The sequence below is a fragment of the Eptatretus burgeri genome, chromosome 15 (assembly GCF_056783735.1).
Source record: "Eptatretus burgeri isolate ZD-2024b chromosome 15, Ebu_testis_v1, whole genome shotgun sequence".
Taxonomy (NCBI): Eukaryota; Metazoa; Chordata; class Myxini; order Myxiniformes; family Myxinidae; genus Eptatretus; species Eptatretus burgeri.
The window spans coordinates 26276730-26289360 of NC_140975.1; the positions used below are offsets into that span (position 1 = coordinate 26276730).

Below are 12631 nucleotides of genomic sequence, written 5' to 3' on the forward strand. Positions count from 1 at the left end.
CCCACTTTTGCACTTCACGAGAGGGGTAATGACCAGACAGGAACATTTTAATATACTTTTTAACATTCGTCGATATTTGTTTACTTCATTCTATGCCAGTTTTCAACATGGCTCTCCTTTTTCTCTCCCAGGTCCTGACTCAATGGCCCTACAGGCCTGGAGCCCGAACCAAAGCCTGTGCGTTCCTGTTTGGGAAACTTCCTGTCCTCCCAATTTCATGCAGGAGGACTCAGCCTGTACACGGCTGGATCTGTGTAGGCTCTGGTCTCATTCACAAGCCTACACAATCGAAAAACCTTTCCTCACCTTCCTCAAAATGTGTCGGGTGGGAGATGCAACATTTCCAGAGGACCAATATTGAGATATAACAGAAACTGTTCTCAAAACATACTCTCAACCACACTTTTTGATTAGGTTTCTTTACTGTTCAGCTATTTTTTTAAAAATATAATGGAGCTAATGCATATATGGATATGTATACATATGTGACGATGATGTCAAGATTGATTACTTGGCTTTTGACATCACAAAAACTTTACAGTGTGGTCCAGCAAGGCCAAATGTGATTACAGTCTGTCCAAAAAATAATATTTTAGGCATACAATGTGTCCCAGAAAACATCACTTTGTGCAAATATCCACCAATATTTTGTCCACCAAAGCTGGGCCGATGCTAGTAAATAAAATTTGAGATGGTGATCAGTCCAGGAAATAACATTGTTCCCCCTTTTTAAGCTTTGAATATAGAATTATAAAGCAACTGTATCGTGATACACAAAAGCAACTTTTCAAAAAGCAACATTCCAGAAGGTTGTATTGAGAGCAAATCCTGTTTTGGGAAGTCTTGCAAAGCTTTTTCTGAAAAAGAAAGTTAACTTTTAATTGGGATTAATTGATCATTTCACTTTCAGATGGTTTTCTGTTGACATGTGCTGAGATTTTTCCCCAGTTGTAAGATTTTGATTGCTTGCTCATCTATTTATATCTAATTTCTCCTGGAGGACTCGGTATTTCGATTAGCGCTTTCTTTGGAAACCATAAACCAAGTTCAGTGAATGAAAGATGTTTTGAAAAACAATTAGATGCAGGACTTCCACCAACCACGTCTCTCTCACTCCCCTTCCCATTCCCCCACTTCCACACATCCTCCCTCAAGTAGCTCACTCCACTGAGCATGGAACTTGCTGCCATATGGTTTAATCTCTTCACTCAGTTCTGGAGATTAATGGATGCACAGGGCACAGAGCTATAATCTCGGCTGGAATTTGGAGGGGCGGAGAGGTGCAATAATTCCTATCTTCCTCTTAATTATTCAATCGGATCTATTCTTGAGCAAAACCATCATCAGACTTCCTTTGATTTATCGACCCCTTCCTCACCCATTCCTATTGTTTGGAGAAAAAGAGTGGCACTGCATTCTTACAATCAGTTTCATTGTCCATATCAAGTTATCCAAGGCTAGTCCAAAGTCCAAAGCTGGAGGTATGTCTCCACGAACAATTTTTGAAGCAATTTTTTTCTTCTTCAAATGAACAAAAATTGACTGTCTAAAATTGACATTTCAACTTGTTGACGAGCAATCGAGTTGCTAAAAAAAAATGACCTGCGGTGGTCTGTTCTGTGCAATGCGTTTGACCATTTAAATATGTGTCTGTGCATCCAGACAATGAAATTTCACTTTCCAATCACCTGGTTTCACTCAGCTTTGCTATTTATAACGCAGTATGGCGATATATCGGTGGAGGCAACAGCAAAGTTTGCAATTGATCGATTGATTGAAAATGTTTTCTGGATGTTAGACGTACAGAATATAAAGACAGAAAAAAAAAAACGACGAATATTAGGACTTAGGAAACGATCTCGACAAATCGTCAGGTACGCAAGGTAATGGACAAACTGTTTAAAAATCTCCAAACCCATTATTTTGCTGGGAGAAGGAAAGTATCTGAAAATAAATTGGGGAGTACAACAGATTATCTTCTTCTACTACCACTACTACTTTGAACAGTTCCAATTATCCCCACCTTCTTGTGTGGTTGGCTGAGAAACGATTTTGGCCCAAGTCTTTCATGAGCCGACTGGCCTGATGTGTGACTGAAAATGATTTGGGCAGGAATTTGTCATTTATTCAGGGTGTTAGAGATCATTCACCGACTCGTCGTGAAAGACACGAGGGAATCTTTAACGCCAACCTACTCATCCATCCAACCGGTGTCAGCAGATAAAATCCTTCCTCTGGATATCGCACACATTGATGCGCCCTTCATGCGAAACACCTGGGTGACACTTTATAGTTGGATCGGCATACGAACCCAGGCTGGACAGCTCAGAGGTGAGTGCACATACCTCCATATCTTAGCAACCTGAAAGCTTAACAGAAATATTTTAAGTCACGGACTTTCTCAAAGACAGCATGCGACGCACGAGAGCAGCACAACCACTCTGGTCCATACTCGACCTTTAATCTATTGCTTTCGTTTCCAAATTATTCTAATTACTGCACCGGCTGCTGCAATATTTGTCTGTTCCCCCCCCCCCCCCCAAACAAGCGCTATGTTGAAATTGCTTGAAATAATTGTCAATTTAACAGTGTGTATGTGACTAATTTAGCAAGAGCAATGCAATTGTTAACGAGAAAACCTCTCACAATGCAAAGCCCATCCACATCCGCTTTCATCTATTTACACTTTCAACTCAAACTAAACGAGACGAAAAAAAAATGTAAAATTTATTAATTTGTGTTCCCCACATTCACATAATGAAGGTTTGTTGAAAATTTGATGACAAAAGCTCAAATGGTAAATAAATAAACACGGAAGCAATCACAAAACACAGCTGTCTCGTGCTCCGTGGCGGATGGGCTAACAAAGCCTATTTCTACCCACTGTGACTTTGCCCTTTGACATTTTGACCCAGTTTATTAATTATTCTAATTAGTCTGTCTGCCGAATGAGGTGACCTCAAAGTCTCTGATAAAGTTTTTTTTCTCTGTGGATTATTGTAGCAAAGGGTCTAAGTTAACATCCTAAGGTGGGTGTGAAACTCTCACCCTTGGGCATTTTGAGAAATCCAAGATGGCGGCCAAAATGGCTTCCGCTTTTAGAAATACTACTATGGTACTCCCAAATTATGCTAGATAGTCATGTAATACATCAAAATAGGGGTTTTAGAGGATGCTCAATTCAGAAATTTAGCCTAGAAAACCGGGTATTTGTTATTTTTTGAGTTATTGGCGATTTTTAGGAAGAAAATACTTGCACGGAGAGGCCCATGGTGTCCAACACAAAATGTCATATGACTTCACTAACATGACAGCAACTACATATATTATAGTAGGCCTACATAAGCCCAGTTTCTTTTTTGTAATTTGTTGCAGAAAGAGAGATTTCCTGCTATTTACAGGCATTATATGTGTCAAGCAGGCACTGCATCAGTCAGGGCACTTTGATGCTGTTTTGCTGAAAATTATCTGAATTGTGGAAATCCAACTGCTTCATGATTTTCAAAACTGATTTTGTAACAGAGAACAATTTGTTCAGGTCTTTCTGCATGATGGTGGTGGTGATGGTGCTTTTTCGAAGTAGATGCGTGTGTGTGTGTGTGTGTGTGTGTGTGTGTGTGTGTGTGTGTGTGTGTGTGTGTGTGTGTGTGTGTGTGTGTGTGTGTGTGTGTGTGTGTGTGTGTGTGTGTGTGTGTGTGTGTGTGTAGATAAGAACAAAGGCTTCAAGTTTCAACGTGTGAGCAGAGACGTAAGTGCTTCAGAATTTTGAATATATATATATATATATATATATATATATATATATATATATATATATATATATATATATATATATATATATATATATGCCAAATTTTGTGGTAATATGTGACAGATCTGCTTTCCAAAACTTAATTCATCATGTTTATTTACAGGTACTTCTGGTGGTGGTGGTGCTTAGTAGATGTAGATAATTTGTCGTGTACGTGTACCCTGAATGAACAATGTGTGGAGAATGTGTGTTCAAATTCGAGTATGGAAAAGATTGTGAACAGGAATCAAAGGCTCTGCAGAAAAACATTGGACCTGAGAGAATTTTGTCAATTATAGATGCAAGTCAGAAATATGGAGATGACTTGCACATAAAATTGCATGGAGAGCTATCAGCAAATCCAAACTTGACAATTTTCTATCATGAAAACTGTGTCTCCAGGTATACTTCCAAGTCAAATCTGGCAAAATATGAATTACAGAATGTTCCAGAACAACCCCCCAGAAACTATGAAATTCTTGTGTTCAATTCAATTTTAGAGAACATTGTCTGTATTGTGGAGAGATTTGTGACCTTGAAAAGGACCCAAAGCACCGTGGGAGATGGAGACCTGCCTTCCTCTACCGCTCCACATACTCTGAGCATGATAAAAAGCCCTACAAAGACTTTTTACTTGAAAGATGCAGAGTACGTAATGATGAATGGGCCATTCAGGTCAGGCTTCGGCTGGAGGGGACCCTTGGATCTGCATGCCGTAGATACCGGATATCACAGGGACTGTATGTGCAAGTTATGGCCCTCCGAAACATCCAACCAACAGGAAGAAAATCAGATACTGATGTGGTTGATCCAGGACTACAGGCTGTCTTCAGCTTCATGCTGGAGAACAAGGACAATCTATGGAATTCAGTAGAATTATATGATGTTTACAGCAGTTGTCGTGTGAGGTCATTGTCATGCTCAAGTGTTATTGAGAAGGTGAAGGAAAGGTTCTCTGATGATGTCATCGTTTTGTCATCCCTTGGCTATGCAAGCATCATCGCATTCAGGAACTGTGCTTCTTCTGTTTTGAAGATCGTGAAGGATGAGAAAGACTATGATGACTTGGAACACAGCAAGATTCAAGTAGCCAGATGCATTGAACGTGAATGCAAGGAAATTAAATTACCCCCAACCGATGAAGCCCTCTGTAAGAATGTGGCCCGGGCTCACATCCAAGTTGCAGTCTGGAGCTACTCCTTGGAGCCAAACCTACCAGCACTTGACCCAGCAGCCCATGGGTGGTACATGGAGGATGGATCTCTGAATGCAGTCAAGCTCCCTCCCAACACTGCACAGGCTCCTGATACTCTGCTCAAGGTCATCTAATGCTCCTGCAAGGGGGAAAAACCATGCAACACACGCAGATGCAGCTGCTGCAGTTCAGGCATGACTTGCACAGTGTTTTGCCATTGCGAAGGAGACGATGAATGCTGGAATCATCACACCAGGATAAATGATGCAATGGTGGAAAATGACTGATGATGAATATTGAGAAGCATATGTTTATTTGTTCGAGTGTGTTCAGGATTTTGTTCGACTGTCTGATTGTTCAAATCATTGAATTGTTACCGTATTTCAAATGACTGCATATAGTAAGCATATTTTATTAGCATATATTGCAACAGTTTGAAAGATTATAATCAGGACATGATTGAAATTATTGTTTTAACACAGATATTGTGATTATGTTACTTTAATTATAATTGGTATGGTTTGCAAAGGTATGTGATTATAATGATTATAATGATTGTAATAGTGTGACATACTGGTTCAACTTTGTCATTATCGGCTTGCCTCTTATTTGTAAATTTGTGTATGTAACTTTCAAAAAATGGTATTTGTAAATTTTGAAATCTTTTCTGAAAGTAGTTTTGAATAGAAATTGCAGGAGGAATTACTTTTAAGTTTTGTTAACATGTTGTATCATAAAACCACATTTAATGTCGTAAACGAACTAAGATGCTGTTCTCCGACGTTACTAAACTGGTACTCGGGTCATTATTATGTACATTTATGGAAAATTTATTAAACATACCAGTTGCTAGTACAGAAATTTGGGTTTCTCACCTCTTGAAACCCCTATTTTGATGCATCACATGCTTCTCCAGCATAATTTGAGGGCACTATAGTAGCATTTCTATAAACGGAAGCCATTTTGGCCTCCATCTTGGATTTTTCAAATTGCCCAAGGGTGAGAGTTTCACACCCACCCTAGGATGTTAACTTGGACCCTATACTACAATAATCCACAGAGAAAAAAAAACTTTATCAGAGACTTTGAGGTTAGGGTACAATTTCCAGTTTGGCAGACAGACTATATCCTTATTCTCATAATAAAGGTTCGTTGAAAATTTAATGAAAAAAGCTCAAATGGTAAAAATGTTATGGCCTGGACAGACAGACACACACACATAGCGATTGCCAAAGCCCGTCTCATACTGCGGCGGTGGAAGGGCTAATTATAACTAATTAATTAATATTGCGTGTGTATATGTCAGAACAGCAAGATGATCCACTCCCTGAAGGTCATGAATGAGCCAGCTGAGATATCTTTTTAAACCAACAAGTTGACGTCACAATTTGATAATTGTCCTGCGACTAGTTTGGATTCCCAAAGATTGGACCCCAATTCCTTTAAATGCTTCTTCTTCTTCTCCTTATTCCAGATGCAGAACAAGGCTGGGAGGGGGGGGGGTTCATAATTTACTGCGGGCACAGCTGTGTCGCTGATGCGGTGCTCCCTGTTGGTTAGGGCAGGAATTTGGAATTTGTTCAGGGTGCTGGCGATAGCTCATCTACTCTTCATGAGTAAAACACCAAAAGATCTTTAACGTCCACCAAATAATACCAGCACATGGGACGCCCAGTTTAACACCCATCTGAGGGACAGCACACATGTTGGTTCATCTCTCTGCCTGTGAAACACCGGGATGACAGTTTGTAGTTGCGCTGAGATTCGAACCCAGGCGAGACAGCTCAGATGTGAGTGTGCATACCTCTGGACCATCCTATCAGTCCCTTTCAATGCCACTGCGACACTCACCTGTATTCAAACCTGCAACCTCTGGGATTCTGGAGGAACATCATTTCCTCGAAGGCACCACACGCACAATTTCTTCTAAAATAAACGGTTTTGACATTACATGGACTCGGTATTGCAATAAGTTTGGTGGTTTTGTATGATTTACAAACAAATTGTAAGAAAATGTACATTATTCTTACCTGTAAATGAGCGTCTACTCGACTCGAGCTGTGCTTATGGTGATTGTGCTGAATTCACGTGTCATAAAACATGTATCTCATTGAATAAATCTGAACAATTCCGTTGTATTTGATGAGATCAAGAAGCTTCGTTCACATCATTTGGATAACGATCCGACATGCGGACTGTAGGGGCACAAAGGTAGATGCAAACGAAGGTGCGGTTAGGTGGCAGCATTTGAATTGTACACGTAACAAGGGGGAGGCAGGATATGGGGAGAATGAAGGTGGTGGGGAATAGAAGAATAATTCAGAAAATTCTCAAAGAAGAATAATGCAGTAAATGAGTAAAAAATAGTTCAACTGGAAGGGTTACTACCTTCAGGTAGAAAAAGCAATCGGGAACTTTTGAAATGATGTAATCCTCCCCAAAATGAGCGGTGAGCATGAGCATAACCCCCAGGAAGCTGAAATGATTGGGGGCGAAATGAAATGTATTATTGTGTCCGGAATAAGGATTGTTACTTGGAATGGCTCACCAAGGTTCTGAAAGATAATTGGCAAAGTACCTGAGAGAAAGGGCTGCGCCTCTGCACAACGAAAGTCTCGGAGAACTTTGTCAGCCTGCCGAACGGACACCTGCTCGTACTGGAAACTGCTGACCAGGTGGGTCGGTGGAAGCGGAGTGGAGGGACCAGGTGTTACACAACTCCCCAACGGATTGCTACCAGTGAATGTATTGAGTGTCTGGATTAGGTTCTTCTGCACTCTGATGGGTAGGACATATGTGGGACTTGTACTTGTACAGGGTAAGTTTATTTGCGATGGTAGGTGCGGGCTCGACGAGAGCTTTGACAGCTGTTATAAATATTGCTGTAGAAATGCGCGTTAGGGGTTAAATAATCTATAGTATTGTGGCAGATATTTTGTAAGTATTGTTTAGTTCAGTGTATCGTACTCCGTGTGAATAGACATGCATTGTGTATGTAATACATGGACGTCCGCCTCACCTATTGTTTATTTTTCGGACCCAATTTTCCCACCTCGTTCCGTCTATTCTTTCGCTTCTCTCGTCTTCCCATTTGCACAAGAAATCATCCCGTCCCAAGCGAGTTGTCACTGCCCCAAATGGGTTCCCGGTAATCATGTGGGTTTTGGTCGCTCGGCCAAGATAACATTTGTCCCATGATTTCTGTCGGCATTGCACTCACCTGGTGCGGGGACTTCAATCCACACGGTAACGTGGCCTTTGGACACGAGGATTTGGCGGGAAGTCTCTGAGGTGGGGACTGACGTGGTCACCCAGGGACTCACTGGATTCGAACCTGGGCAACTAGGTCAGAGAACTGGTGTGACTGTTACAATATATTGTTTGCTTGTTTGCTTGTTTGGTTCTCGGGCCATGAGATAAATTATTATATATTTTGCATCTGTTAGAAAAAAGTTGAACCGTGTGTGTGTGTGTGTGGTGTTTATATGTGTGTGTGTGGTGTTTGTGTGTGTGTGTGTGTGTGTGTGTGTGTGTGTGTGTGTGTGTGTGTGTGTGTGTGTGTGTGTGTGTGTGCGCGCGGCCTTGTGTGTGCGTGCGCATGCTGTTTATATATGTGTGTTTGTAATTTGTATGGATATGTGTGTGTGTGTGTGTGTGTGTGTGTGTGTGTGTGTGTGTGTGTGTGTGTGTGTGTGTGTCTATGTGTGTGTGTGTGTGTGTGGTGTTTATGTATGTGTGTTTCGATGTATATGTGTGTGTGTGTGTGGTGTTTATGTATGTGTGTTTCGATGTATGTGTGTGTGTGTGTGTGTGTGTGTGTGTGTGTGTGTGTGTGTGTGTGTGTGTGTGTGTGTGTGTGTGTGTGTGTTTTGTTATGTGTAGCTTCCTTCTTGAGACAATGCAGTAATTGGTCTTGATTACCTCCGCTACCGTAGGTGAACTTGGTAATGTTTTCACCAACTTTCTGTCTGCTTATCTGTGTACAGGATTTCTCAAAAACTTGTGGATGGATCCGGATGAAATTTTGTGGACAGGTGCAGATCCGGATCTGGATCCGACTATTGGAATTTTTGTGTGTTTCTTCACCATTGAGCGATAGGGCTAAACCGATATATAGTACGATATCTCAAAAAGTGGTGAATGAATTCGGATGAAACTTGGTGGACATGTTGGGTGTGTGACAAGGAAGAATTGCTTCAATTTTGGTGAAGATCCAAATCCGGATCTGGATCTGGATACGAGAATAATTTAATTTTTTAAGTGATTCTTCACCATTGAGATTTGAGCCAAAAACGATATAGTGCTGTACAGCATGATATTTCAAAAATGTGTTGGTCCCGATATGTTCTCATGGATCAGGCATTACGTGGTGGAGGTATGCGCTCCACCGAGTACCCTTCTAGTTTTGATTGTGCTTGTGTGTGCTAGTGTACACTTTGTAAGTAAACTGTTTGTAAACAGGGGGCTCCTTGTCACAGATTCTCATGTGCCTTTCTCTGTTACATAGCGTCGGCACTGCCAAAGGAGTTTTTTGGCAGCGGTTATAATCGGTGGTTTGCCATTGCCTTTCCAGCAGGAGTTAGAGAAGGAATTTGTAATATTTGTTCACGGTTCCAGCGATAGCTTGCCTACTCTTCACGAAGGACAGCGTGGGATCTTTAACGTCCACCAACAGTTGTGGGCAAATGGGACACCCAGTTTAACATCCATCCGAGGGACCGCACACACGTTGATGATTCACCCCGCCTGTGAAACACCAGGATGACAGTTTATATCTGGGTCGAGATCACCTGGCTGGACAGCTTGGAGGTGAATGTGTGTACCTACAGGCCATCCTGCCATGCTCTTGTCACAGCTACGATATCGAAAAACGTAGTTCCTTCAAAATGTTCTTGAGCATTCCAGGGTGGTCTTAGACATATATCCACTTTGCTTGAAAATTCAGGGTCCTTTCCTTTAAACGTTAGAAGATTACAAACTGACAATAGAAACGCATTTAATTTGGCGTTTCTTCGTCATAGGACACTGTGCTGTCATCATGATACACCAAAAATGTACAAAAGTAATGGACAAGTGACATTTTGTCATGTTATTAATGTTTTTTATTTTATTTTTTTTAAGCAGTCTCAGTTTTGGCTCAAAAGGTCTCAAAGGAAAAAGCACTTCTCCTCTCAAAACAATTCGGCCTGGAGATATTTAGGACCTCCTGGAACTGGGTCAACCAACCACGGATTGCCCTCAGGTTGTCCCCCTAACTCCCCACCAATCAAGTTCAAAATAATTGCTCATTAATTTTTCTGCAGCAAAATAATTTCCCTTCGACTTGATGTTTTATGATTCTGATCATAAAGTCTTTTTCTTGGCTCTTCCTTGATGCAGATCCTGGGATTTATTCGTGCCAGTATGGTACTCAGTCTGTCTCTGTTTATTTCTCCCCCTTCACCGCTCCTCTCACTAGCCATCTGTGCCTTCATTGAAGACGCTACTGGATGTTAACAGCCATTAATGCTGGCCTACACAGCACCATATGGACTGTGTTCAAGGCGAGGTTCAAAGAGGGTCTTTGCTCCTCTTTCAACATGCCATGATAATACTTTGACAGAATTATTATTATTATTCGCAAACATTTAAGGCTTGCATCAGAAATGCTAATTGAGCAAATAGTCACAACGCTGCGGTGTAGTAACCTCTGCAGCAATGGTCGTAGATTTGCATCTTGGATAAATAAAGAAGGGGTGGTGTGGGTCAGTCGTGCCATGGAATATTAGAGCATGGCGATCTCAGTTTCAGCGAGAACGATCGTGATTGCAGGATATCTGATCACATGACCGCACGACGCCATCTTGTTACTCTTCTCTGCTGGTTGCAGAGAATCTCGAAGTTGAATGCATCTGTGTGGTCTCGAAATCATATTTACATCTCTTCAAATCGTTATAATCATCGTAACATTAATCGTTATATATATACAAGTAGAATGACAACAAATAAAAAGTATAAGTAAGTTAAATGGTAAATGATCCGTGGTGTCGAGAGAACGGGAATATGTAAAAGATTCCCGTTCTCTCATGACAGATCAATGACCATTTGAAATACTAAGTCGGCTCCAATATTTACAGTACTTCTTATTTGTTTTGACTTCTCTTGCTGCTAACATAGTTTGCAAATTTTTTGCTGAAATTAATGATTACATTCATTACAAGTAGAATCTCGAGTTGTACCACGTGACATCCTATGTTGTGACGACAAGGAAATATAAGGAAATCAGACACAGGTGCAGCAGTGTGACCACTCCTTGGCTTTTTTCACAAGATCTTGGCTAGTCGTTGTTCACCTTGGCGTCTTGGTTTTCTATAGGTTTTATTGGCGTATAGGTTTTCTATTATCACCGCTTTTCCGAAACCATGTGAATTCTTGGCTTTGTTCATTGGCTCACCTTGGCATTTATGAAAATGAGGAGTGGTCACACTGAGGTGGAGGCCATTCAGCCCAACACGCTTGCACGAACACCATACTAATTTATCAACACGAGATCCAAAGAAGAAAATGCAAATATATATATATATATATATATATATATATATATATATATATATATATATATATATATATATTACCTATTTATTTTAAGTTTTTGTATTTATTTATTTATTTTCTTCTTCCCCTCAGGGGAGCGGCATGGGCTTGGTTCTAAACACACAACATCAACCACACAACACCCCTTGACGAGACCCCCAACAACAGCATTCCATGCACATGCACACAATCACCCATCAATGTTCAAACTACCTAAAAGTCCGATCAACATCCCTATACCCCTCTCTCTCCATAACTTCCAAGTACATATCTAATTCTAATTTAAACGTATCTCCTGTTTCTGCTGTCACTACCTTTCCAGGGAGACCATTCTATGCATTAACTACTCTCTGAGTAAAAGTCCCCTGCCTTACTACTCTCTTAACTCTCTTCTTCTTCTTTACTCTCAGGCTGTGGCCCCTGGTAATATCACTGTCTACTCTGTTGAACAATTCATCTGCACTTATTTTGCACATCTGCACTAATTAATCTGCTCACCATCACCACTGCCTGCCCCCACTGCACCATCATCACTTCCAATATCTTCAGCAACTTCACTCCACAACTGTAACCAACTATTATCTACAAATTTCTCACATTCTGTTACTTGCGGCAAATTATCCGTACATTCCTCCAATCTTATAATAACCATCCTCAAGTGGGCTATTTCCTTACACTTCCTGCAACAATAAGAACCCTCTGCTTGCCGTATTGTTGATGTGGCCCACATTGAGCAGCTATCACATTTTCTGAACTCCTCTACCTTTCTCCTTCGTTCTCTATTTATAACCTTTTTTTATCCCCAAACTTCCAAAGCTCCAATTGACTTAATGCAAAACTTAACACGAGGTCTCCCCCTGCTTCTTTCAATAAACTAACACAAATACCTGCTAAAACTGTTATCAACACTAAAAAAATAAGTACAGTTCCACAGGCCCTGGCACAAATCATGATAACAAAATATGCATACGATCTTATATAATTAGATAAGATTACAATCATATATAATGGCAATCTCTTCTGTTATGAATGGAATATAAGTTGTGATCCAAAGAGTAAAAACATCTGTTTGT

General features: G+C 40.7%; 1 protein-coding gene across 1 annotated transcript in view; it reads left to right on the forward strand.

The window, feature by feature from the left end:
- LOC147011784 (germ cell-specific gene 1-like protein) overlaps nucleotides 1–3740 on the forward strand; it is a 113837-nt gene extending 110097 nt beyond the window's left edge. The window contains exon 6 of the mRNA XM_085856152.1: nucleotides 132–3740. Coding sequence (XP_085712278.1) covers nucleotides 132–361 — 230 coding nt within the window. The 3' untranslated portion in view covers nucleotides 362–3740. The remainder of the gene's footprint in view (nucleotides 1–131) is intronic.
- The last annotated feature ends 8891 nt before the right edge of the window (nucleotides 3741–12631 follow it).